This window comes from Podarcis erhardii (genome assembly GCF_964252035.2).
Source record: "Podarcis erhardii genome assembly, chromosome: 2".
NCBI classification, from domain to species: domain Eukaryota; kingdom Metazoa; phylum Chordata; class Lepidosauria; order Squamata; family Lacertidae; genus Podarcis; species Podarcis erhardii.
In genome coordinates this window covers 34,893,810-34,920,744 of record NC_138498.1, presented here as the reverse complement: position 1 = coordinate 34,920,744, position 26,935 = coordinate 34,893,810, and the positions used below count along the sequence as shown (strand labels likewise).

At 43.8% G+C, this 26,935-nt stretch overlaps 2 protein-coding genes across 4 annotated transcripts in view; one reads left to right on the top strand and one right to left on the bottom strand.

The window, feature by feature from the left end:
• HID1 (HID1 domain containing) overlaps window positions 1-14,437 on the top strand; it is a 42,655-nt gene extending 28,218 nt beyond the window's left edge. Inside the window, exons 12-20 of one of the 2 annotated variants that reach the window (XR_014153588.1) lie at window positions 211-289; window positions 2,231-2,395; window positions 3,026-3,253; window positions 4,833-4,966; window positions 7,934-8,014; window positions 9,091-9,182; window positions 11,146-11,304; window positions 12,260-13,704; window positions 13,917-14,437. Coding sequence is in view for 1 of the 2 variants with exons in the window: in XM_081850722.1 (XP_081706848.1) it covers window positions 211-289; window positions 2,231-2,395; window positions 3,026-3,253; window positions 4,833-4,966; window positions 7,934-8,014; window positions 9,091-9,182; window positions 11,146-11,304; window positions 12,260-12,323 (1,002 nt within the window). In the remaining variant the exon portion in view is untranslated. Of the gene's footprint in view, window positions 1-210; window positions 290-2,230; window positions 2,396-3,025; window positions 3,254-4,832; window positions 4,967-7,933; window positions 8,015-9,090; window positions 9,183-11,145; window positions 11,305-12,259 lie in introns of both variants that reach the window. The other variant, XM_081850722.1, reaches the window with a different exon arrangement.
• A 3,447-nt stretch (window positions 14,438-17,884) lies between these two features.
• Window positions 17,885-26,917, bottom strand: OTOP3 (otopetrin 3). Of its 2 annotated transcripts, none has more exons than XM_081850785.1 (7): window positions 26,037-26,917; window positions 24,941-25,355; window positions 24,109-24,245; window positions 23,060-23,118; window positions 21,279-21,397; window positions 18,870-19,798; window positions 17,885-18,163 (listed from the first exon to the last, which is right to left on the bottom strand). In XM_081850785.1, the coding sequence occupies exons 2-7, from the start codon at window positions 25,335-25,337 to the stop codon at window positions 17,993-17,995; spliced, it is 1,812 nt and encodes a 603-aa protein (XP_081706911.1). In that variant the 5' UTR covers window positions 25,338-25,355; window positions 26,037-26,917; the 3' UTR covers window positions 17,885-17,992. The 2 variants fall into 2 exon arrangements, with proteins under 2 accessions (XP_081706911.1, XP_081706910.1); XM_081850784.1 differs by having other exon boundaries at window positions 24,941-25,358; window positions 26,037-26,916.
• Between the last annotated feature and the right edge of the window lie 18 nt (window positions 26,918-26,935).

The window sequence follows — 26,935 nt, the reverse complement described above, 5'->3', positions numbered from 1 at the left end:
CGAATGGAAGTGTATATGAGCCCTGTGTCTTGCTAATCAGAAATACTGTATTTTAGGATGAATGGGCAGGAATTTTGTGAACTGCTTCATGGTTGACTTACAGAATTTCACATGCTACATTTGCTTTTCAGTGGTGGCAACAGCCAGCACAGGAGTAACATGATAATTCTTTCTGTACCTGTTTATTGCCACTTTCATTCTGTGTTCCAGGTGTTTCATAAGATCATCACCAGTGGGCACCAGAGGCTGCAGCCCCTCTTTGACTGCCTCCTTACTATCATTGTGAATGGTAAGCTGCCAGAGTGAACTGTATTGAAACACTTAGGTATGGAGATTTATGTTTAAATCAACAACCTCCCCACAAAAGAAACCTTTGGTAGTATAATAGTCCAGCAGCGTTTCTCTTGACATCTGAAGGAACAGACAGCTGCTGGTATCCTGCAAAACAGATTGTTGGGTTTTGGCATGTGGTAGAGCTAACCTTCCCTTACCTCTTCTGTGTCCCCTTAAATCAGCTTCATGGTGAGAGAAGAGGGAGGGGAAGTTATGTTGTGCAGCCAAAAGAGCTTGCGCTAGTGGAACTGTTTAGTTGGATGCCACCCAATATATGCAGATGTTATTTCTGGAAATCTTCATTCTAGTTCCTTAAACTCAGTCGGAGAAGACCATTGTGAGTGCAACAGTTGGGAAATGTTCATTGAGTTATTTTGTGCATTTTCCTTACTCTCGTTCGAGACACATCCTAGTTTGTGTCAATCTGTACAATAAGCATTTAAGGAATTTTATGTGGAGCTGAGGAAATGGCGTAATACCGTCTCCACTGCAGTAGATGGCATTGGCTTCCTTCACTAACAATATGCAGTGGCTTAGAATCAAGATTTATTTCATATTAAAGGAAACCTGTAGCATTTTTTGGAGCTGCCTTTTCATAATTGACTTAATTTTTCTTTACTAGTTCTTGTATCCTGTTACAGGATTTTGTTCCAAATATATTAACCATTTTAACAAATTTTAAAAACACAATAAGAGTGTCTTAAAGGCTAAAGTAGTGTCTGATCAGATTTCCTTTATTTTACAAGGCCCCATATGGTGCATGTATCTCCTAATTCTGAAGGTAACAGCTATGGAACCCTGTGTAACGAGGCACTACAGTTTGCCTTTCCCTTTATGGAACATACATAAAACCCCTAAACTGTCAGCATCGCCCCTGAGCCAGTTCTCCCAACTGGACTCATCCTCTTCAGCCCGGACTGGGCTAGGCGAGCTGGGTAGCACTTTGAGAGACCACCTTCTGCACAGGAACAGGTCAAAGTGCTGTGGACTCACAGCTTAGAGTTGTGAGCACCGGATTCACTTCCACAAGAAGACAGTCGCCGCACAGCAGAGAATAGCAGAGTATAGCAGAGTATAAACGACTCGGAGAGCAGCTCTGTAGAATATCTTCTTTATTCTATCTACAACTATTATACAACTATATACAGAGCTAAATGAGGTCTAAGCATAAATGAATGCTGAATCGCACTGAGTGCCTGCAGCTGCTCTTAGCAGCAACCTTATCTATACACATGATCTCTAACACTCAGTCTCTCTCTCTCCGACATACTGGCTGACTGACTCTTTGATGTGGTGCTGGAGCAGAATAAGTAGAGAGCAGAACACCGCCCCTCCTCTCTGGAAAATCACCAGACTCATCAGGAGATTCTTGGATATGGGAGGGGTGAAATCTCCTCATAAACTAGTTTTCAAGATATGAGGCAAACTTCAACAAAGTTTCCTGCTTCACCTTTTCCTAGAATTAGATGTAAACTTCTTTATTTTTATTTAAGGTTTTACATTACTAGTTCACAAAAGACTGAGTGAACTAGTAAATAGGTGCCTTCCCAAAATTCACCCCTACTATGAAGTCTTTGGTTTAATCCTCATCCCCTGCAGTAATTTAGGATGTATAATAGCATTTGTTCACATCCATCCTTTGCTGTCTTTACCTGCCCCATGTACCTTCCCCACTGTTAAAATTTAGATTCTTTCTTTCTTTCTTTCTTTCTTTCTTTCTTTCTTTCTTTCTTTCTTTCTTTGCCTCCTTCCTTCCTTCCTTCCTTCCTTCCTTCCTTCCTTCCCTTTCTCTCTTTCTCTCTCTCTCTCTCTGTGTGTTAAAGTGCCATGTATGCTGAAGATAAGCAATCATAAAGGGAATTACTGTCACCCTAATTTTCTTTTCCCCTTCTTCCAGTATCTCCGTACTTGAAGTCTCTTTCCATGGTAGCTGCTAACAAACTGCTGCACTTGTTGGAAGCTTTTTCAACCACCTGGTTCCTCTTCTCCTCAGTCCAGAACCACCACCTTGTCTTCTTTTTGCTGGAAGTTTTCAATAATATCATTCAATATCAGTTTGATGGTGAGTAGCTGCTAAACAATAAGCCGGCCCAATACCCCTGTCTAATGACATGCCAAGAATGAAGATAATGTATTACTCTAAGTATAGTCATAATAAAAAGTGTTGTCGCTCCCCCCCCCAATGGCAAGTAGACATTCTGTTTTGGCATCCACAACCCAGGTCCCAGAAGTCATTTGGCTTCCATCTTTTCTATCCCAGTTTCTAACACTGCTTTTGATCCATGTCACTATAGCTTCCATTTTATGCACTGGTCACTAAGGCTATGAGCAGTGACTAGGCCAAAGTCTCAGTAAGTTGGTAGCCAAGCAAGAAAGCAAATTCAAGTCCAGATCCTGCATTGTGCTCACTAGGCTCTCACTTCCTTCTGCTCTGTTATTGATCTTAAGTAATTTCTTAGCATTGCCAATTGGGTACTCTGTAAACAACTCAAGAACTGTGCTTTTCCTTTGTTGACTAATTTTTTCCCCTAGTGGTAAGATAGGAGAAGGTAAGGAAAGGTTTTCTTGATACAGGACTGTAAGTAGCGTACAGCCTCCCAGGCTTATTTGTAGGTCTTTTTCACTCCTCACTCCCTGCAAATAAAATTACTTAATCATGTTTTTTCTCCCTTCTGCTGCTGTGATTTCCTAGGCAATTCCAACTTGGTCTATGCCATCATCCGCAAGCGAAATGTGTTCCATCAGCTGGCCAATCTGCCTACTGACTTGCAGTCGATCCAGAGAGCTTTGCAGCGCAAAAAGAAAGCTCCCGAACCTATATCTCGCACCAACTCTCAGGACGGAATGTCCATGGAAGGATCTCGACCGGCTGCACCTGCTGAGCCCGGGACGCTAAAGGCCAGCTTGGTAGCAACTCCAGGTCAGTCTAACCTTTATTGTTGTATAGTTGCTTAAATAAAGTGCAAGTTCAGTTCAAGATGATGAATTGGATCAATCTTTGATATCTTTCCTGATGGTGAAGATTATTTAGGGAAAGAACTTAAGCTCCATGTTATGAAATGGCTTTGTCAGCCAGGATATTGCCATAGAACCCTCATTTGAACCGGGCTGTTTTGTAGCTACCCACAAACGACCAAATGTTCATGTCTTGGTTTCCTAGTCCCTAAGCTTAATTCAATTACCGGGGAACTTGCCTACCTCCCCCATGATAGTTCTCCTTTTTCTAGAATGAGGTGCTTTCTGCTCTTGAAAAAGTGGTGGGAAATTATCTAACAAGATTTATATAACATTAAAGTTGCCGATAAAATCAGAACAAAATAAAAAAATTCCTTCCAGTAGCACCTTAAAGACCAACTGAGTTAGTTCTAGGTATGAGCTTTCGTGTGCATGCACACTTCTTCAGATACACTGAAACAGAAGTCACCGGACCTTTCTATATAGTGAGAAGGTGGGGAGGGGTATTACTCAGAAGGGTGGTGGGAATGGGTGATTGGCAGATAGCTGCGATGAGCCTGTTGACGACTCTTAACGACTGCAATAGGTCTAACAGGAAAAAGCAAGGGGTGAGAAGGTGAAAAATGGCTTTGTCATGTATAATGAGATAAGAATCCAATGTCTTTGTTCAAACCAGGTCTCTCCATAGTTTTAAGTTTGGTGATAAGTTGCAATTCAGCAGCTTCTCTTTCCAGTCTATTTCTGAAATTCCTTTGTAATAGAATAGCTACTTTGAGATCTTGTATAGAATGTCCTGGGAGATTGAAGTGTTCTCCTACTGGTTTTTCTGTCTTGTGGTTCCTGATGTCTGATTTATGTCCGTTTATTCTTTGGCGTAAGGTCTGGCCTGTTTGTCCAATATAGAGAGCTGAAGGACACTGTTGGCATTTTATGGCATACACAATGTTAGATGATGAGCAATTAAATAGTCCCGAGATGGTATGTGTGATGTTGTTGGGGCCAGTAATGGTGTTGTCCGGGTGTATGTGGCAGCAAAGTTGGCATCTGGGTTTATTGCAGGCTCTGGTGCCAGTGTCAAGTGTGCATGCACACGAAAGCTCATACCGAAAGCTCATGCATGCACACGAAAGAAGTGTGCATGCACACGAAAGCTCATACCTAGAACTAACTCAGTTGGTCTTTAAGGTGCTACTGGAAGGAATTTTTTTTAATTTTTTTTAATTTTTTTATTTTTTTATTTTTTATTTTTTTTTGACCATGGCAGACCAACACGGCTACCTATCTGTAACTGATAAAATCAGAAGTTAGCCTTAAAATTTTCAAAATAAAACCGTCAGTTTAAAAAATATACATTATAAAATATGATTGCGTGTTAAAACAAATGTCAAATTTACACGTCTTGATATGTCGGTTTAAACATAAACAAGAAGAATGTACTTAACAGAGAGGCAAGTACTGAGAGTTGCACCATTTGGTCTAAGTTATATTGTTGACCTCCTCCGAGCCTTGCTTGGTTTCCTCTTAATGCTGTCTTCCAAATTCAGGTATTGACAAGCTCACCGAGAAAGCCCAGGTGTCTGAAGATGGGACGATGCGCTCCCTGGAGCCAGAGTCTGCGCAGTCTGCAGCACAAGGCAGCCCTCCTGGCGTTATCAGTGATACAGAATCTTGGAGTGGGGTACGGCTACATGTTGCTCTTGTGCTTGGACACATTCTGATTATTATTGTCTAAACTTGCATAGCTAGTATTTGTAATATAGGTACTGAATAACAGTATCTAGGGTAGGAGTTCTCAAACTACACTGGTACCTCGGGTTAACAACTTAATTCGTTCTGGAGGTCCATTCTTAACCTGAAACTGTTCTTAACCTGAAGCACCACTTTAGCCAATGGGGTCTCCTGCTGCCACCACGCCACCAGAGCACAATTTCTGTTCTCATACTGAAGCAAAGTTCTTAACCCGAGGTACTATTTCTGGGTTAACGGAGTCTGTAACCTGAAGCATCTGTAAAATGAAGCGTCTGTAAACTGAGGTACCACTGTATGGTCCTACAACCATTAGCTTCATTCAGATGGTGTGTCTACAGATTTGTGGTTGAAGAGGAGAGACTACACATCCATCTTCTTAAACATTCTTAATGATATTTAATGGTATTGTTGTTGCACCTATTATTTCTAAGATTGTATTTTATTGTACAAGAAAAAGCGGTGGACACTCATTTGTGGAGTTTTTAAAGCAGAGGTTGGATAGCCATTGGACATGGATGATCTAGTTGAGATGCCTGCATTGCAGAGGATTTTAATAGATGACCCTTGGGGGTAGCTTCCAACTCTACCATTCTATGATTGCATTATAATTTGAATTCCATAGAATTAAAATTTTAATACCGCTTATAAGAAATAAAAGAAACAATGAAAACACCATTAAGGAAACCATACAGATCCAGCATAACACATTACAATTTCTACAGCAGGCAGAAAAATCATTAAGTGGTCCATTAAGTCTCTCAGCCATTTTCAAGTGGTCTGGGGGGTGGGATGGGGAGTTTGGGATCCACTGATCTAGTGCTATCCTTGATGCAGTTCAAGGACACTGTTGCCCTTGGCATTAAATCCACTAAAGCACATTTGGTAAAGTGCGCGCGCGTGTGTGTGTGTGTAGAAAATGAGTAATTCTTTTATCAGCAGGACAAATCTAGCAAGTATCTCCGTTTGACACATTGCTGTGTAGATTGAATAGAATTATGCTGCAATAATCTCTTAAAATGTCAGTTTTGTGGACATTTGCTGATGACAGGGTTACGGTTCTCATGCTCTGGGGATGGGGGAGGGCATGAACAGGGGCCCCAAACAGGTATTTTCATGGATTGAATTGTGGAAACTGTATTGGGGGTGTCCAGGAGTCCACATACCATAAAGTTAATGTGCCTGTAAATAATGCTGGATTGTGTTATCACTTTATGGCGACAATAAATAAATCCTGGAGGCAAAAAAGATAGAGACCCAGATCATCTTGTACCTTGTTTGCTTCCAGATAAGCAGCATTACACTTCTGTTGGTTTAGAGCTCAGTACTGTATAGTGTTTCCAGAGATGAATGGTATCAGTGAGGAGTTTTTGCTACTGCCCACTTAGACGTACCTGGAAGTGGATGCTACACTACAGCTTTGTCCTGCAGAGGTGCTTTTATTGGGGCTTAAGTGTAGAGTGCTCCAGCACAAAGGCCCTACGACCACACAGGAAATGATATGAGCTGATAGTCTCCCAGTAACAAATTTGGTTCAGTATAGTCAGTGAATGGGATGCAGGTGGCACTGTGGGTTAAACCACAGAGCCTAGGACTTGCCAATCGAAAGGTCGGCGGTTTGAATCCCCGCGACGGGGTGAGCTCCCGTTGCTCGGTCCCTGCTCCTGCCAACCTAGCAGTTTGAAAGCATGCCAAAGTGCAAGTAGAGAAATAGGTACCGCTCCGGCAGGAAGGTAAACAACGTTTCTGTGCGCTGCTCTGGTTCGCCAGAAGCAGCTTAGTCATGCTGGCCACATGACCCGGAAGCTGTATGCCGGCTCCCTCGGCCAATAAAGCGATATGAGCACCGCAACCCCAGAGTCGGTCACAACTGGACCTAATGGTCAGGCGTCCCTTTACCTTTACCTATAGTCAGTGAATATCCATGATGTATGTTAAGACACAGCTGCTAGATTTCTTGACCTTAGAGGTGAAGAATAGAAGCCCCTGGTCAAGAGAGGTAGGGGCTGAATGCATCCACAGTCCCACTGCCCACACCATCTAAGGCAGAAAGTGGGGATTCTGTGCCAGCTCACAGATTGGCGCTGAGAAGAGGCCTGGATTGGGCCCGTTTCTATAACAATAGCAGGGCTGGCTCGGGATCTGCTGGATCCTGTGCCAGCTCAGCTCTCTCCCCCTACCCACCTGCCCCATGCCCTGTTTCTAGAATTTCTGCTGGCTTCCACTTGTAACAATACCACCAGCAATAGATTCTGCACTCAGTTTGGGGGAGTACACTGGGGCACGTCTTGCTGGTTGAGCTCCTCCTCTGGCAGAGTCCAGCAGATGTTTGCAGGCCTGGGTGGAGGGCCCTCTCTACCTCTTCCAAACCCTCTTCAGCACAGCAAATCAGGGACATAGATTGCTATGCCCATCTGGAATGGTTAACATCCAAACGTGAAAAACTGCAGTAAAAAAACCCCAGAATTAATGAAAAGGAATATGTTGGGGAAATTTGCATTTGCTCCCCGCCCCCCAGTCTTTCTCATGTACAGTGGTACCTCGGGGTAAAAACTTAATTCGTTCTGGAGGTCCGTTCTTAACCTGAAAGTGTTCTTAACCTGAAACACCACTTTAGCTAATGGGGCCTCCTGCTGTCACTGCGCTGCCGCTGCATGATTTCTGTTCTCATCCTGAAGCAAAGTTCTTAACCCGAGGTACTATTTCTGAGTTAGTGGAGTCTGTAACCTGAAGCGTATGTAACCTGAAGCGTATGTAACCCGAGGTACCACTGTACTGCACTTACTTTTTATGCTTTATCCTCCCACTTGACCGGCGTCTAAGTAATATTTGCATTAGTCAGGCAGCAGTGTGGTGCAGATAAGTTGGTGAGCCATATGGTTGTGTCCCTTTTTCTCAGGAATCATTGCAGCCCCGGCGAGATCGACGGCGTCAGTCCAGTGCATCCTCAGTTGGGCAGTGGAATCCAACTCCTGAATGGGTGAGAGCAGCCTGTGCTCCATGATTCCTTTTTCTCGCACTCCCTATTGATTCAGCAGGAGCTGAACTGGGGCTGCTCCTAGTCAGTTAAAGTAAACAGGCAGTGATTAAGTAAAATGCTATGTGCATTGGAGCAGATGCCCACCCTGAGCCCTTTTTACAGCAAGCGTGATGCAATCGGGGGGGGGGGGTTGTGTGCTTGTTCCAAAGTGATGAAGCAGCATTCTCCTGCCACCTGGACCTGAGCAGAGAGGCACTGCAAAGAACAGCAAGCAGGTGCCACACTTTTCATCCCTCATTAGGGATCACTATAGTTTCTGATCCTGCTCCATTGCTCCCCTCATTGCTTAATGAAGCAGGAATTATAATGAACTTTGCACACTACATGCGATAAAAAGCTTTTAATATCAAAATTATTAATAGTTAAAGCAGTCTTTCTTAGCTTTTAAGTCTACGTGATTCTTTCTGTCTGTGGAAGGGTGGGTTGCTGTGTGTTCATTCTAAATGACAAGAGGATTTATCGCTGGGGTGGCCTGTGGCTTTCTCTGTCTCTGTAGGGACAGAGTACAGTGGTACCTTGGTTCTTGAACTCAATCCGTTCTGGAAGTCCATTCGACTTCCATAATGTTCAAAAACCAAGGCACGGCTTCGGAAACAATGCAGACAGCAGAAACGGATGTTCAGCTTCCGAAAAATGTTCGCAAACCGGAAAAATTACTTCTGGGTTTGAGGCATTCAGGAGCCAATTTGTTTGTCAACTAAGCTGTTCGGGAACCAAGGTACCACTGTACTCTTTTTTCAGAAACCTACAGTGTTCAGAGTTTGTGTGGTTATGTTTGAAGACTTAATTCTCTTATAGAAAATAATTAATACAAGCATTCACAGGACCCCTGCCTATGTTCTTGTGGCTTAGAGGGGGGGACTTGGAAGTTCCTTTTGTAGGTTCATACTCTAATGTTCCTACTGTTCCTGTTAAGGACAACCTAGTTTGATGTACTTGACATATTCTACATGAATATGTTCATCTGTATGCTCTTCAAAATCACTGATTTTATCTTCTTCTCCTTTTCTTTGTAGGTAGTATCTTGGAAGTCAAAGCTGCCCCTACAGACAATCATGCGGCTTTTACAGGTCTTGGTCCCCCAGGTAGAGAAGATTTGCATTGACAAGTAAGTGTCTATGGTCCCTTGAATATTTGGGGTCAGGGGCAGAAGGGAGTTGTAAAGTGATGTGAATTATAAAGAAGTCATTACTGTGATGATCAGGACATGTCCTCTGCTCACTTTTCTATAGGAGTTTGGGTAATATCAAATTTGGCAACAATTACCCAAAGTACACACAGTCCCAAACATCAGAAAGAAGTCTATCTTTATTGACTCAATGTATGGGGCTCTGTACTTGTGCAAAGCCCAGCTTTGAGGCAATCCAAGAGATATATTTCAAGCTTGCACATGCAAACCTTCCCCTCAAGAGTTTTTTGTTGTTGTTTACCTGATGCATGGCGGGAACATCTTCTTGCTAAATTCTTTTAACTGTGGTAATACAATAAATTTCATTTGTTCATCACCTTATGCAGGTCTTAACACGAATTGCAGTGAGAGGTACAGTTCAAATACAAACTTTCCATTAAAAAAATACTTGCACAACAACAAACTCTAAAAGTAATCATACACTATGGTTCAGATGATAATCAGAAATCCTATACCCACAATAACATAAGCATGGTCACCATTAAAATTAGCCAGCAGCAACTCAAGGATGTTCTCTGAAGATCTCTGAAACTGATCTTCTCCTTGAATAGAGAGCATGATTTCCCCACCTCTGTATATCTTCTTTAGTGCAAAGTTTGAGAAAGAGTACGGACCCCACACTTGCATTTTCTTAGGGCCTTTTGATTCTATACCCCAATGAATTGCTTGAGGGGGTGGTTTAAGAAGTGCAGAGCATTATGGGGATGGCTCCCTACAGCTGCAGGACCTGATGGTTAACTGGTTTCTCTAAGAAAGGCAATAAATTGCAGCATGATAACGATTTCAGATAACACTTTACACAGGAGCAGTTTTGAACTCTTATTATCGTACTGATAACATACATTGTTGAAACTATGGACTCAGCTAGATTGGTAAAGAAAAAGTGACTTATATGCGTTGTATATGCAATATAACATTGTGCCACCAGGTGGCAACATGGCAGTCCCGTTTTTCTCTACCAGTTTTCCCTGTTTAAATTTATAACACTTTAAACTGAAACGCTTCTTTGGTGTGTCTAGATCCAGCCTGAATCAGGCTGTATAATCTGTAATGTTACTGTGCAATTTTTCTTATTCAAAGAGATAATATCCTATCAACAAACGTTGAGTTAGTAAACATAAGCATTATGGTCCTAATCAATTTTTGTAATAAGCAAGTCTCCTTCACCTCATTAACAATCAGAAAAAAGATAGCTGTAAATGTGTGGGTAAAATTCTTCGGTGTTCTTTGTCCTGACTGAAGATATTTATTAGCAAAGTTGACATTCTTCACTGGACCAAAACTGCATGTCACGTTAGAGCTCTTTGTTTTGCAGCTCCCAATTTGTAAAATGAGCCACGGGGTCCAGTTTTAGACTGGAACTGCAATGGGTGTGGGTGGAGTGGGCCCCCATTCATATCACCCTCATACCTGAATGGCTGTTATTTGTGGAGAGGGAACTTGTTCACTTAATTTTTTTTAGCCCACAAGTAGAGCTTCCTGTTGGCAACATCTCTTCCAAAGGAGCAGTCTAGATCACAGCTGTAGGAAGGATTGTACCTTCACCTCCTGTGCCTGACCTCAACTGGAAATGTGTGGCTGCTTTTACAAAAAAATACATTTCCTTGGACCTCCAGATGCAGAGCTCCAAAGTTGTATGTAATTTAGCCCCTTAGTGCATTGTAAAATCAAGCTTGGACCAATACACTAGTGTCATTTTGAAGGAAATAACTGGACACTTCAATATGTTCTGCAGGGAATTCCTGGCAGTTTTAGAGAATTTCTAATGCTCTTTCATCTTGCCCTTGTCTGTGGAATTTGAGTGCACAGCAATAAAAGGAAACTCTGTGGGTCACGTTTATTCTTCTGCAGCATCCATTTAAGTGTTCTCTCTTTTTTCCAGGGGCCTCACAGATGAGTCTGAGATTCTGAAGTTCTTGCAGCATGGCACATTGGTGGGGCTGCTTCCTGTTCCTCATCCCATCCTGATCCGCAAATACCAGGCTAACTGTGGCACTGCTATGTGGTTCCGCACTTACATGTGGGGAGTTATTTATTTGAGGTAAGTCGGCCCAAAACAACCCAAATTCATTTTTCTTCACCGATAGCATGTTGCTGACGAGTGGCCTGCCTTGTTTTCAGTTACGTGGTTGGTACTAAAGGCTGCCTTCATACCCATGAGGTGGAGTTATGCTGTGAATTTTAAATTTTGCACAATGTAATGGATACCAAGCCTGTCATGAGCCATGTTGTTAGGTTCTGTACAGAGAATGACATTTCATTTTCAGTAAGATCACTGATTTGAAGTGTAATCAGGGTTTTATCGGCATCTGAGAATAACGTATATTTAGTATTGAGCTGGGCTTAGAATTTGAAAACAAAACAGCAATTCAAAATGATGATTAGATATTGGAAATAAAAAGGGAAAACAATTATTCATCAAATGCATTAAATATAGTATGGAGAGCATGGGGTTAAGATACAGGAAAGTAAATTTAAGAGAAAATCCATAATGGGTCATGTTACCTTGGGGAGATGGGAAAAAATCCTCTTCACAATAAGCATCTATTCAGCCCTAGGCATCTATTCAAATTTTGGTTCTGAACCTTTAAGAAATGCTGCCATTTCATTTTTTGGATCCCAGTATGTTTCCAAGCACAATTCAAAGTGTTGGTGCTGACTTTTAAAGCCCCAAACGGCCTCGGTCCAGTATACCTGAAGGAGTGTCTCCACCCCCCACCTCACCCACTGAGGTCCAGCGCCGAGGGCCTTATGGCGGTTCCCTCGCTGCGAGAAGCCAAGTTACAGGGAACCAGGCAAAGGGCCTTCTCGGTAGTGGCACCTGCCCTGTGGAAGAAATAGTTGACTGAGCATCACAAACAGTGCGGCCCTTAGCAACTTGTGTCTGTTGACCTCATGTGTTTGCAAATCTGTTAAAGTTTTGTGAACGTTGTAACTATCCTAGATGGGAAAACACCGGGATTTGCCTAATAAAACAAACTTCTGTTTCTCTTCAGGAATGTGGATCCCCCTATCTGGTATGACACAGATGTAAAGCTGTTTGAAATTCAGCGAGTCTAAGGAACGGGGAAGAGAGGGAGGAACTTGCCTCTGTTGAGAGGGGAACACTGGAAACAAGGATCTTGCTGTGCGCTTCTTCATCACAGCTCTTCCTTCATTTCACTGCCTGCTGAGTGATCCAAAGGACAATCACCTCCATTTACTGACCTGCCACTTTCAAGCTGAAGACCCACCCCCCTCTAAAAAATCTTCCCTAACCCCCAGCTCCCAGGGAACTTTGATGGAAGAATGTGCAAGGAAAGCTTTGGGTGGTTGCACTGAAAACCAACCCGTATATCACCATGCTGTTCTTCTGCTTCTGGATAGGGTTCTGAACCTGACTAGCTAGAGAAGCGATCTTTTCATTCCCTGGTCAGATTCAGCCTTTCAATTTAAAATATGCTGAATGTAAAGAGTTATATAAAACTGGACCAATGAAGGAAGTGCTACCGCAGAAGGTAGTTCTGTGGTCCCCCCCCAAAAAGAATGTATCCTACCACCAGTTTTATGTTGCCCTCCTTGCTGGTGTTTTGCTTTATTGTAGCTACCCAGGGTGGAGTAGTAGCTTTTACTAGGTGGCTGTGGGGTTCTATTTATTTAAGTCACTTCAGGTGTTAATCTTCTGGGTCTGGTTGTTTCTTTCCTGTCACTGAAAATGTGCTTAACTACTTTGTACTGGTGCTGTAATGTAGCATCCACATTCCTCTTCCCTCGTCCTTCCTCCCTTTGAATGGTGGGTGTATGTCTAAGATGCATCACACTGTGTTTGTTGCAGGAATTTTTTCTTGGAAAGCTGTTCTGACGTGGGACATGTGGCGAGAGGGTGGGAGGGGGTGGGCCCATGCTCTTTTTCAGGGATTTAGAGAATCGTTTTGTTGTATTTAATGATAACTGTAGGCAGTAAGACTGCTAGAATGAAGTTTAATTATTTAAGAAGCTGCGCCATGTGGCTTCTGTTCTGGGTTGCTTAAGCTAGATTTATAGATTCAAAGTTAGCGGGGGGAAATGGGAATTTCTCCCTAGCAGAATTCATGAGGGACTGGCAAAGGCTGGTTGATAGACCACATGCCTTTGGAATGTGTCTCTGAGGAATCAACATGAATTTGAAAAGTGTTCTTACAGAGGAATGTGAGTTTTCTATTTTCGAATTGGAGATTTATGCTTAGACCTGGGTTAGCTAACATGAGTTTAATTAGTTTTGTATCTTACGATGCAAGCCAACATCCCCTTGCAAATATGGTCATGGAATGACAGGTCCTTTTCTGGCTGATCACCACTTAGACTCAAGTGGTTCTTCAGACTCCCCAGAAGTCTCTCCAAGGGTCCAGGGGCCACCACCAGTTTGGAATCACAGTTTTTGTTCACTATGGGTTCTTGCTCACTTATAGGAAATGAGAGATGTGTCATCACCTCTCTGCCAGCTTTCACCTGACCCTTAACTGGAAGTTCTGCAATTAGGAGGCCATTTTGCTGGGTTGTTTGTTTTTTTTACTTATGGATTGCTTTTCTCAAACTTCCAGGTTGTTAAAGATTTGAAACTGATGTCATAGAAATGTATGGCTACATCTGCAGAATATAGTACCAATATGGTTTGATTATTTTGTTCAAGAACAGAACGTATATTTTAGGTTATCCTAAACAGGATAGGTTAGGGGAGGCTATCTTGGACAGAATTGGCAAATTCTAGGTTTTATCTGGAGCTTATTCTAAATATTTAGAAGATGAAAATAGATGAAGAATTTAAAGGACAAATATCCTTTATCTCACTCCTTTCTCATTGGCAAAACTAATCTATTCATCTCACCTTCCACCTCCACTGGCAGACTGAAGTTCATACTTTCCCTGGAATGTCTTTGATTTCTCAAATGTGATTTGGTAGTGCTCTGGCAAGGGTCTGGCTGAGTGTATCACACTGTACCAGACACTGATCTGTCCCATTCCCTTTCACACAGAGACGCTTTTGTGAGCACCCCATCTTTTTATTTTGTGTCAATGTGGTTTGTTCCTTGTGAATTTATCTTGACTTTTGCATTCGTTGGTGTTGCAGGTCTGCTCTTTGTTCCATGAAAAATCAGAATTGCACTGTAAACTATTTGCTTTACATATAGAGATAAAATTATCTTAAAACACCGCAATGGGCTTTCCTCTGTTTCTGTATCTCCAGAAGGTTTATGAGCTTGTTCGGTACTGTTTGATTTATGATGATCTGGCGTCCTTTGCAACATGTAACTTTCCATTAAAGGCATGGCTGCACAGGAGTTCCCGATTCAACACAACTGCTAAACTGGAAGCAGCACCTGGAGAGAGATGTCACAGATAAGTTCAGAGCATTTGCACAGTTCCTTGCATCGATTAACAGAAAGCCATAGGGTGAATGTAGGCTCCAACTGGGTGCCATATTTATTCAAGGATTTTTAAACTGCTTCTCAACAAATGTTTCTGAAGCAGCGTTCAACAGAAATATATTTTAAAAATTCATAAGCAACGAAATATACACAACTGTTTTTTAAAGCATATCTTTAAAATGTCAGACTGCAAAATTCTGTGTAATGTAATCCAGTATGAAATGGCTGGGTCATTTTGACTTTCTTAAAAAGATAAGAAATGTCTTAAAAAGATAAGTGTTCAGTAGCTGCTAAAAGTAAAGATGCTAAGCACACGTCTGTTCAGTGGGAAGCTGATTACTTAGAGCTACAGCCACAACACTAAAGACCTGCTTCCCAAGTTGAGATCAGATGTACTTCTGGGATATTCAGAACTCTTAACAACACCCCGTCAGAGGAATGCAATTGCTGAGCAAGGATATACGTGGCAAGATGTCCTTCAGGTAACCTGGCCCCAGGTTGCATAGGGCTTTAAACATTGAAAGCAAACTCTTGAACTGAGCCCTATAGCATTTTGGCAGTCAGTGCAGTTCTCTTAGCGGAGGTGCTATATGCTGTTGGGAAGATGTTGCAGTTCACAGCCTGGTTGCTGCATTCTGCACTAGCTGCAGCTTTCTGGGAATCCCCCACGTGCAGTACGTTGCAGGCATCCAGTCTTGAGGTCCCTAACTCCAGTGGCCACTATGGTCTTACCAGATGAAGCTGGTAAAAGGCACTCCTAGCAACCGAGGCTACCTGTGCCTTCAGTGACAAAGAGGGATCCAGGAGCATGGCAGGACTCCATTCTTGTTCATTCAGAAGGGAGTGAAGCCCCATCTAGAGCAGGTAATTCTCCTCTTTCTTGGATGCAGGAGCCACTCACCCACAAGGCCTCCATCTCGACAGGGTTTAAATGTAGCTTAGAGGTCCTCACCCATCCATTCCTCCACGCCTGCAACGAGCTTATGGGTTTGTCAAATTAGGGTGTGCAGAAGAAGTCCATCTGCAGAGCAATATGGGAAACCAAAAGCATTGAACATGAACATGTTCTGATAGGAATGTGGGAATTTGAATGGGATGTTTAAAATCCTGACCAGCTTATGCAATGGATCTGTTTGAACTTAACTGTCGTAGGACAGGCCCAGCTCCCCGTGTGTATACTCCAGTCCAGGCAGCCTCCCTTGCACATACAGAGTTCTTTGTTGCAAGATCTATAACCCTTTCCCTAATTCTTCATTTAAAAAGAGGACTAACCTTCAGTAAGCTCCTTTGATGGGATCCTGTGCTTTTGCCCATGAGGATTAGGGTAATAATTAACTTTTAAGAGTGCTAATTTATCCAGCTTTTATTTCTTCTGACAGTTCCTGTTGACATAAGGCTGGGTAAAATTAACAGAGATGCAAAGTCCAAAAGCGTAAGACCTTTTGCCCTATAAGTCCAAGTGAAATAGTCTCCACACTGTTGGACAGGCGTGGGAACCTAAGACCTGTGCATACTGTTTTTGCCTCTCATAACTCTTTATTATTATTTTTAAAAAGGACATCAAGCCCATACCTTGACCAAGAAATTGCTTGAGAGTGGTTTATTTTGCAAGAGAGTAATAAAATGAGATGTTTACAGTTCCATCTATTAGCCTTCAGCAACAAGAAGGATTTAGATAGTGCTAAAAGATGAATTGATTGCAACGCCAGGAGCAGCTTTTAATCCCTTATATAATGGATCACCAGGCTGAGCCAAGACCTATTATAATTTAGTGGCAGCTTTTCATTGTGTTCTACTGGCTTTGCTGTGTCCTGAACACGGGTGAAATGCAGATTGCACATGCAATAAACTTTGAACATTTAGCTAGCCATATTAACTGCTTAATGATGTGGCTTTTCAAGGTTCGCCACAGTGCCATCACAATTGCTACAGAACAGATCGAATGCAATGTCTTCAAAACTATACATCACATCTCTTAAAATCTATCTGTTCCCAGTTCAGTGTTACTAGACAAATCATGGAAACAGAATTAGACTATTGGCCCATGCTAACTTAAAAAACGTGTGATTGCATTCTGAACACTTTATACTCCTTGTCTTATTCCATCATGTCCTGGGGACGTCCTCTAAACAAGGCTTTCTAGTGGGAATGGGACAACTATTGAGGCTATGTGAGTATCCTGAGGGTCCTTTGTCCCTTTCCACACCCCCTAAAGTCCTATAAATTGTTGTAAACCCCTGACAATAAAAGTTTAACAGCCCAGTGTCAGCAGAGATCAAAACTCAAATCATTCGCTCAAATACAGTAGTTACTTTGAAGACAATATTGGAAAACTGGTGTTACAGATTTTCTTGCTCCTTTTCTGCTTGATACCAAGTTATGTTTCAGTCTTCCTGAGCATTACTACTTGCGCTATATGCCTATTGAGGCAACACGAAGGACAAAACTCCAGAAGCATCTCTGGAACTGCCAGACATGCATCAAATTCAGACATTGCGGTTTGTTAACTCTTTAGATGTGCATGGGTGTTAACACGAGTATTCGCTTACCGTGTCTTTTTCAAAATGCCTCTGGCGACCCGCTTCTCAGTCTCTGAAGGCTGGTTCTTGCACCCCAAAGGATTGACATATTCATGGAAGGTGACGGTTTTGCCCAAGGGATTGTTGGGCCCAGCTCAGTTCCCACATCTTCCAAGTCTTGTGTTTCTCATTAATGGTTGTTTAGCATAATTGTAGGGACGCGGGTGGCACTGTGGGTTAAACCACAGAGCCTAGGACTTGCCAATCAGAAGTTTGGTGGTTCGAATCCCCACGACGGAGTGAGCTCCTGTTGCTCGGTCCCTGCTCCTGCCAACCTAGCAGTTCGAAAGCACGTCAAAGTGCAAGTAGATATATAGGTACCGCTCTGGCGGGAAGGTAAATGGTGTTTACGTGCACTGCTCTGGTTTGCCAGAAGCGGCTTAGTCATGCTGGCCACATGACCCAGAAGCTGTACGCCGGCTCCCTGGGCCAATAAACCGAGATGAGCACCGGTCACGACTTGACCTTGTGGTCAGGGGTCCCTTTACCTTACTAGCATAATTGTAATTAGAGGTTATAATGTACACAGAATGTGTCAGTTCTATAATAATCTGTTATGGGATGTGCATTCTCCCATGACATAGTAGGCTATGTACCAAGAAGGTTAAATTTACTTTGATTCCCCCACCCCAGTGTCGTAAACTGTTCAAACTGTAGCCACAATTTCCACTTTTTAATGTCATATTCTCAAAACAGTTACTGGTTTCCATAAATATTTCAGTGAAGTTTTCACTCTGCTGTCCATGTATGAAGGCTTGAGTTGAGTTCAAGCAGATCGGTACACCTCCAGAAGATCGCCAACGGAATGCATCCTGTAGAACACACCCAAGGGAAGCCCGAAATTGACAATAACAAACCAGGTAGAGTAGCCATAAAATGATTTCTCTATTCCATTCTCAAACACCGGATGCGCTCCAAATGATGGCATGATCCACAACTGAAAAAGGGTGTGAAAAGAGCAAAAATCAGAGAATGTTTGTCAATCGCAGCTCAGGGAAGGGGGACAGTTAATATGGAGATAGCTCAATGTATTTTTTGCCTTTGATTTAGGCCCCCACTTCCTGTTCCTCCTTTTCCAGTGACCTGAAAATCAAAGCGACCTTGGTTCCATGTGCCAGGGTTGTCCCCTGCTGCTAGTGTGATCCCATATAAAAAGGTCTATCTATCCTCTTGTTTTCTTACCCCTCCCTCCCAGTAATGTTTTTCCTAGAAAGAGATGCCAGAGCTCACAATGAACGTCTCCCTCGTTCTCTTCGAATGGCAATGACGCCCACCTGAGAGGTGCCAGAGCTGAGCTCCAGCTGAAAAAAAAGCCCTGCCCTGACCCTTATATTAAGGAAGAGCAAGCCATGTTCTCCTGCATTGTGGATTTTAGAAGACATATTTCATGGGTGCCCTAGGAGTTACTAACAAGCACAGTGGTGCCCACAGATGGTGTGTTGGCAAACTCTGCCCTAACTAATATTAACTGCTTGTAGCTTTGAGAATTGTCTTTGTCTCAAAGTAAGAGGGAAAAGTGAGGGCTGGTGGCAGCATACCTCAAGTTTAGAGATGGGAGCTGCTCGTGTTCCTGGGCAGGCTTTGGGGCTCTTCAGTACAATCTGCACCTCAGTTTTCAATATGCACTGAAGTCAAGCACTTACTATGATGTTGCACATGATCAAGAAGCTAGAGATCTCTTTCAGAGCTTTCCTCTTCCAGTTCAAATGGCTGTAGGTCTGGATGTAGGTCTGTGAAGCTTTCCGGATGTCCTGCCTTCTCTCTTGGTTGCAAACCTTTGGGATGCTAGCATTTTTGCATTTCTCCCCTTCATTTGGATCTGCCTCCTTGTTGGCTGCGGATGAGACAGGTTCTCGACAGCCAGGAGATGCAATCATGTGTTCACTGGGTGGGCTCTGGGTTGAGCCATTCCTGGAATGTTCAGCCTGGCTGCGACCTTCATTTGCCGGCAGTGGCTGTCTATGGAGCCCCTCAATAATGAAGATGTTTTGGGTGATGTGCTGAATGATGAGGCTCACCGAATAGGCTAGGATGATGCTGTTCAACAAGTCCGTTGGGTCTGTGGCCACAATGGCCACAATGGAAAAGTAAGAGATGCCAATCTGGCCTAAGGCTGCTCCCATGAGCAATATCACATCGAGGCTTCGTGTTGGGTTTTTTAGCGTGTCCAGCTCCCTCTCTTCTAAGCCATGGGTGATGGTTCCAATTAAGGCTCCTAGTGTCATCACAGGCAACAAAACAATGTAGTAGGAATAATAGAGAATGAATGCTTGATGGCTCGGGGAGGAGCTGGTGGCTTGGACCTGATACATCATGAAAATGCAGATGCCAGCGATCACTGCGAAGATGCCCAGCAGTGGCCCGAAAATGACCCCATGTGGTTTGAATCTGGGCCTGGCACAAGTACTATGGTGCTGAGCTATGCGCCGGCCCACGTTCTTCCACATGACATAAAGCATGGAGCAGCAGATCAGGCAGTATTCCGTGTTGAAGGGGTACAGCAAAATATAGCCATTCTGGAAGACCTTGCAGCCTGTTTTGTTGGAGCACCTGCAGGAGCTGGTCCCATTGCCTGGAATAAGATGGGGAGAATGGCAGGATGTTATTAGAAGACTTCTATGAAGTTTGCACATGAAAAGGTGCTGGAATCAAATGCTGATACTCAACCTGCATGGGGCAATTCTGTCTTAACCCATCAGTATTGGCACACATTTCTTTTTGAAAGGCACATGACTCTATTTCTGTTCTTGGCTCCTTGTAAATTACGCCTGATTGCAGCTCTGTGTGTTTTCTGCTCTTGTCTGTTTAATACTGGCATTTTAAGTTATCAGGACAGGCACAGACCAAGTAATCCAGTGATTAGACTACAGTTTGGCACATTACAAGTAAACTGGACATATCTGGAGCCACCAATGACGGTACTATTGTTGGACCATTCTCCCCTCTCTCCTACTCATCAAGGTACAGGACTGGAACTCTAAATTCTGCAATACAGTTGGGATCAGATTGACTGGGTTTCTACTGAAGTGATGGGCATGAGGCAGGAGTTGATAATGCAGGTGAGCTGCGCACAGGTGAGCTGCATGCAAGCTGCTGGCCAGCCCTGTGGAGCCTCCTTTTATTGAGACAAATATGCAAACCAGGCAGATACATTTTGGGCTGTGACCTTTACACATCTTCCGGTCCTGCGATCGTGGGGTGGTACAAAGGTATTTTGGCACCTGTTTCCACCCCGTCATTTTCCCCTTGCACAGTGTATGACAAAGGAGACAAAAGGTCTCAGAAACAAAGGTTACAGACAGGGCACTGCAGACTACTGAGACCGCAAAAGGTTAGACAGAGGCAACCATGTTCAGAGAGCCGTGGCTTTGTGAGGGGTGTATGTGCTCTGCACCCCGAGGTCACGTGTGCAGGCAGGCTGAGGCTGCCTGTGGGTGGGGAGTGTGCTCCTTCCAGACCCCACTCCCCACTCCGCGATCATCCCTACATTCTATTCCTCATATAGGTCTACAACAGGCATGGCCAAACTTGGCCCTCCAGCTGTTTTGGAACTACAACTCCCATCATCCCTAGCTAACAGGACCAGTGGTCAGGGATGATGGGAATTGTAGTCCCAAAACAGCTGGAGGGCCAAGTTTGGCCATCACTGGTCTACAAGAAGCAGGACCTCTCCACCCCCAAAATGGCTTTGCATATAGAAAACCATTTGTATTGTTGTATTCATGTTCTGCTTTTGGGCTTGGCTATGTTGAAAACAGGATGCTGGACTATAAATGATCCATCAGGGCTCACTTAATTTCAGTGAGCAAAAAACCCACCCTGCTTTCCGATCACCTAAGCTATCAATAGAGTTCATAACCTAGGTTTGCATCTTATTGCATGTGATGTCTTCACAATCACAGTTTGTCTGTGTGGAAATGTGCAAAGCTTTCTGCTCACCTGGCATGTTCCCCATTTTCCTACTCTACCCTTTTTAAGAAGATGAAGAATGTATCTTGTTTTTTGATCTCTTGCCCACTTTAAAATAAAATAAAATAGATAATGAACCTTGCCTTCATATCTCTGCATGGTATTGTTTTGTTCTGATTCAATTTCCTTGTGAACTGAGTCATCGGTCACTGCTAAGAGCCACAGCAAGAGGTTAATGGCTAAGGTCAGCATTAGCCCACATCTGTCAAAAAAGAAACACATATTTATAGTCTTTTGACATCGGTCTTTTATTAATGAAGCTGTATTCTACCTGTTCTCACAGTACTGGTATTCAGTTCTCTTGTTGGTAACTGAATGGGGAACTTGACTGACCTTGCCGTGTTTGAGTTAACATAGCAAAGTTAAGGGCTCATCCACACTCTCGCTTGTCCCATGCCCAGATAGCACAGGTCCAATGGATTTTGGCTTTTCCCAGGAAAACCCGCTCTCTATGGCTGAATCGGAGCAAACTTCAGTCTGTGGAAAGACCAGTTGATGTTTTCTCTGATTCAGTGGTAAAGAGCAGAGTTTACCTGGGGAAAATTGGCAGGACAAATGGCTGTGTGAAAGTCCTTAGTTGTGTGGCTAACGCAATCCAGCTCCATGATCCTGTTCCAGTTGTGGAGTCTGACATCGGAAGCAGAGATCAGCACCCTGAGGGCTTCCTCTTTCATTAATGAAAAAGCTTCCTACCTAGCCTGCAAAGCTGCAGAATAAACTTTGAATGTAAAAGGTGTTTGTGAGTGAGAGAATGAGTAGGCGAGGGAGAGGAGGGCTATCCCAAGAGAAACAACCTAAACACCTTAATGCCATTTCCTTGAATCAACTTCTGATCATAAAACTTCAGTAAATACAGTTTGGGCTGCAGACAACTAAGTTCTACTCAACATAAAGGTAAAGGGACCCCTGACCATTAGGTCCAGTCGTGACCGACTCTGGGGTTGCGGCGCTCATCTCGCTTTATTGGCCGAGGGAGCTGGCGTACAGCTTCTGGGTTATGTGGCCAGCATAACTAAGCTGCTTCTGGAGAACCAGAGCAGCGCACGGAAACGCCGTTTACCTTCCCACCGGAGCGGTACCTATTTATCTATTTGCACTTTGACTTGCTTTCAAACTGCTAGGTTGGCAGGAGCAGGGACCGAGCAACGGGAGCTTACCCCGTTGCGGGGATTCGAACCGCCAAGCTTCTGATCAGCAAGTCCTAGGCTCTGTGGTTTAACCCACAGCGCCACCCACGTCCCCCTACTCAACGTAGACCCATTGAAATGATCAACCCTTAGTTATGCCTGTTAACTGCTGTGGGTCTACCCTTAGTAGGGCAACAACTGGATGCAATCTTATATAACTAGTGCTAGATTCTGCATAGCAAAAGCCTATTGGATCAGGCCAGTGACCTATTTGGTTCAGCACTCTATTCTCACAAGGGCCAGCCAGAAGCTTATTGAATACCAGTTGCCCCAAAGCAACTGGTATTCAGAGGCCTACTCTAATGGTAGAGGTAGAATACAGCCATTGTGGCTAGTGGCCACTTATTGTCCACGAATTGGTCTAATCCTCTTTTGAAACCATCTCAGTTGGTGGCCATTGCTACCAACAGGAGCAAATCCCATAGTTTAGCTATGTGTTGTGTGACAAAGTACTTAATTTTGTTAAGGGTGGGGAATTGGTGGCCCTATGAGATGCTGTTCTCTCATCTCACATCATCCCTGACCATTGGCCTTGTTGGCTGTTGGTGCTGATGAGAGTTGGGGCCATAACACCTGATAGGCCACAGGTTCTTTGCCTCTGTTTTGAAGTGAGCCCCCACTGCTCCCGTTTCACCATTACGATTTGTAAAGGTTTCATGCTGCTTCTGTTTTCCTACCTGGTGAAGTTGTGGTGAACCTGGGTGCAGTCCTTTGCATGGCACCATATAAAGTAAGTCTGAAATCAATGCAGAGAGGAAAATTAGTGTGGCAGCAAGAATGAAAACAGTTTTGTACAGATAGCCAACATGTAAAAACCACTTAAAGGCTTTCTTACAATCAAGCAGTATATACCGTATTTTTCCATCCCCATGTATTTTGGGGGACTCCAAATTAAGAAAACACCCCTTAGCACTACCCATGTATAAGATGAGCCCCAATTTTTAACAGAAAAATACAGTAAATCTTGTCAGATAAATTAAGCATGTTGCTTGTATTTTTGTACAGGTAATTGGGGCACAATACTTTCCTTGCCCTGGGCACTGGCAATTCAAGCTATGCCACTGGAAGGGAGTGGGCCATTTGTTCTGTGTTCGGCTACAGATACTTGAATGTAACCTTGTTAGCATTTGAACATCTCCTGAGATGTAACCAAATTCTACACTATGGGTCCTGAGATCTAGGAGCAAGTTTTTGTCTATATGTGGATAATTTTCGAACTGCTCCAATTTTTGTCTGTTACTTAGAATTACCAAGCAATGCCAGGTACAAGGCTGCTAGTACATAATATAAAACTGCAGTTTTGAAGGGCACTTTTGTGGTTTTCCCCTCCCTCCCTGTGTGTTGTAACTTTGCAACTTTGTGTTTTGCCTGTCTGCCCTCTTCCCACTTTGGGAGTCTCCTGTTTGCTGCAGTGGATAAAATGTGAAAGGACCAGATTGGAAATGGGAGAAACGGCAGCTCGTCCCCCACCCCCACCCCGCTCCTGCAAATCTGAAGGTCTGGGGAAAAACTCAGGAGTTGAAGGCAAGCAACCCTCTGTGGGTTTGTTTGTGCGTGCGTGTGCACGCGTGTGTACGCGTGTGCACACACACAACTCTTAGAATGGCAGCATATAATATCATTGTGTTTATACAATAATGTGTATATATACTTTTGATACCAATGATAAAAGTGAGCTCTTTTGTTAGCAAAGAGACTGGGCTGTAGCAAAAGCAGGAGCTAATACCTGAATGCAGATGAAGAGGATTCCTATGGATGGGAACAAAAGGGCCACCTGGGATTTACACTGAATATGGATAATGTTGTACCCAATCCGGAACATGTGCAGGAGGACACTGCAAGCGCCAAACAGGATTAGAGAACCTGTATGAACACACAAACCAACCATATTTTGTCAAGAGCTAGCTAATAAGAGCAGTCAACCTGCAAGGTGGGGGTCCTGTTTCAGCCTGAGCAGCGCACTCCCTTCTAGGCAACCAGTGGTGGGTGGGGGACCAAGGCAAAAGTGGGTGGAGCATTGAATGCAGATTTTACCTTTGTACAGGTAGCTGCTTTCTACACACACATTCCTCTCCCTTGCTTGTCTAGTTAGGAGGTAGACATGAGGATGCATTGCAGCCAGGAAAAAAACACTTGCAGTGTGTGACCTGGGGAGAGTTCCAAGGGCCAGACAGAAGGACAGGGAGGGCCACATTTGGCTTTGAACCTGAGATCTCCCACCCCTGGTATTAAATAAAAGCACCTTTAAAAAAACCAAGCACAGTGCAAAAGGGAATGCACCAACAAGGTGTGCGAATGTCCCCAGAGTATGTAGTGTGTGTCTTTTTTTTAATCTGTACTTCTTAGGCTGCCTAAAAACAATTAGTGAACCATCTCTTCTAGAGCTTCCATAGCCCACCATTAAGGTTTCCCCCAAGATGTGACACCGCCCACCTGAGAAAACAGGTACTTGGGCCTATTAACCAGGTAGGTGCCCTAGGGGCTATGCTTGGATCCTGGTATGTGAAGTACTCTAGACACATTGTCAGGACGTTGTAGATGGTGGCAGCACTGCTTACCTTTAACCCACATGGGCCCTGCATGGGCATCCCGGTACAAGATAGCATGTGGCTTCCTCCTGGTGAACAATAAATAGCTTGCCATCCAGCCTAAGGCCAGGACCTTGAGGATGGAGAGGAAGATCCAGACATCTTCCAGCGTAATGACCACCTTGTTGAAAATCATGCTGCAGATGAAGGCACTGCCCAGGAACACCACATTCATGGCCATCAGTCCTGAGAAAAGCCGCCCGGCCTTCTGGGCCTGCTTGTCGCGGAGGAGCAAGGAAGAGCAATGGCGGTGTAGCCACGACTTCTCATAGTTGATCTTCCAGCCCTCTGGGTTGGGGGAAGCAGTCACATCTTCTCCAGCTTCCTGGGGGTGGTGTCTCTGATGCACTGTTGCTTTGATATCCATGGCTGGGAGATGCTTTGGCTGCTGGGTAGGAAGAGTTTGCTTTTAACCCCCCTAGAGATTTAACAAAGGTTGGGTCATTGACACCATAAGTGCAGGACCAAGAGGTGGTTGTTGGACTAGACTTGACCAAGTCTTTACTCCAAAGGAAGCTGCAGATGCTAGTGGGATAGGTTCGGGGTGCTTCGTATGAAGCTGTCTAACACTAAGATCAGCTGTCCACCTCCCTCGGCATTGTCTATACCAGATGTGGGAAACCTCTTTGATCCTGAGAACTACCATACTTCCTCAGAGGCAATCTTCTAGATTATGATTTGCAGGCACAGCTTTTCTTATTCTTTGTGACTATTAAAGGTAAATGAATTCTATCCTCTGTGAAATCTCTCTCTCCCCCCCCCCCGGTTTCCTGTTTTTCTTAAACCCCAAATCCTTAAAAACAAATCAGAATTGGTCATTTAACATGCTGCCATTATTTTCTGACTTAAACACACCATGATGGGTTTTATCGGTTTAATGTGTCCTCATTGGAAACCGTCCAATTCCATTTCAAAAGGAATGTTTAAAATGCATCCATCTTCTTGTCACCAAGCCCCCAGAGCCACAATGTTTCTGGGATCCCTGATCAACCCTAAATCAAATCCCCAGCAAAGAAGGGAAGATCTAGAAAATGCAGTTTAAGGAGTGTGACTTCACACTTCTTACCTCGCACTTGATCACTGGCAGCTTCAGCAGGAAAACTGGAATAGTGGGAAACTGTCTTATCCTACATCTTCCAGGGAAACATAACTAGAAACAGGTAGTAGTAGTAGTAGCAGAAGGCATTCCTTCTCCGGGGCTGCGAAGCCCTTTCCTCTCAGAAGGACTGAGAAATAGTCACAGGCAAGCCTAGCTGCCAATAAAAAGTGTAGTTTGCATTGATTTTTTCCCCTTGTTTACTTTGGGGATAGTCGTGTCATTATATTAATTACCAGGCTGAGAGGTTCATTAGAGCTGGAGAGTCCAACCAATGGGATCCAGCCACCCTCATGTACACCTGCTTGGTCAGCTCACGTCAACAGTTTAAGTCTGCAGCACAGGATGTGCCGAGTGCAAAACCACAGAGCTCCATGACTAATGCCGCTGAGGCTGCAATTTGAGAGGAATCCAGGGTGCGAGAAATGGGCCCGTTCTAGGCTAACTGGATCGCCTGAAGTTTAATCGCTGCGGACTGCTACATGATCTGAATTTCTGGCCCATGTTCTTCAGAGGTTCAGAAGCTCTCCCTTTGTCATCTTGGACTCTTGTTTATTTTCTGTACAGTGGTACCTTGGGTTACATACGCTTCAGGTTACATACGCTTCAGGTTACAGACTCTGCTAACCTAGAAATAGTACCTCGGATTAAGAACTTTGCTTCAGGATGAGAACAGAACTCGTGCTCTGGCAGCGCGGCGGCAGCAGGAGGCCCCATTAGCTAAAGTGGTGCTTCAGGTTAAGAACAGTTTCAGGTTAAGAATGGACCTCTGGAACAAATTAAGTACTTAACCCGAGGTACCACTGTAATCCCTTTGAGGAAAGGTTGCTTGACCAGAACAATGGAAGATTTGCAATTAGATTAAGGAA

What these genes read in the sequence shown, in the direction of transcription:
- OTOP3 (XM_081850785.1), bottom strand. Translation starts at nt 25,337, where the DNA reads ATGGATATCAAAGCAACAGTGCATCAGAGACACCACCCCCAGGAAGCT. An exon ending in GTTCACCACAACTTCACCAG is followed by an intron (nt 21,398 to 23,059) that starts GTAGGAAAACAG and finishes CTTTTTTGACAG; the next exon opens with ATGTGGGCTAATGCTGACCT. An exon ending in TGATCATGTGCAACATCATA is followed by an intron (nt 18,164 to 18,869) that starts GTAAGTGCTTGA and finishes ACCCTTTTTCAG; the next exon opens with TTGTGGATCATGCCATCATT.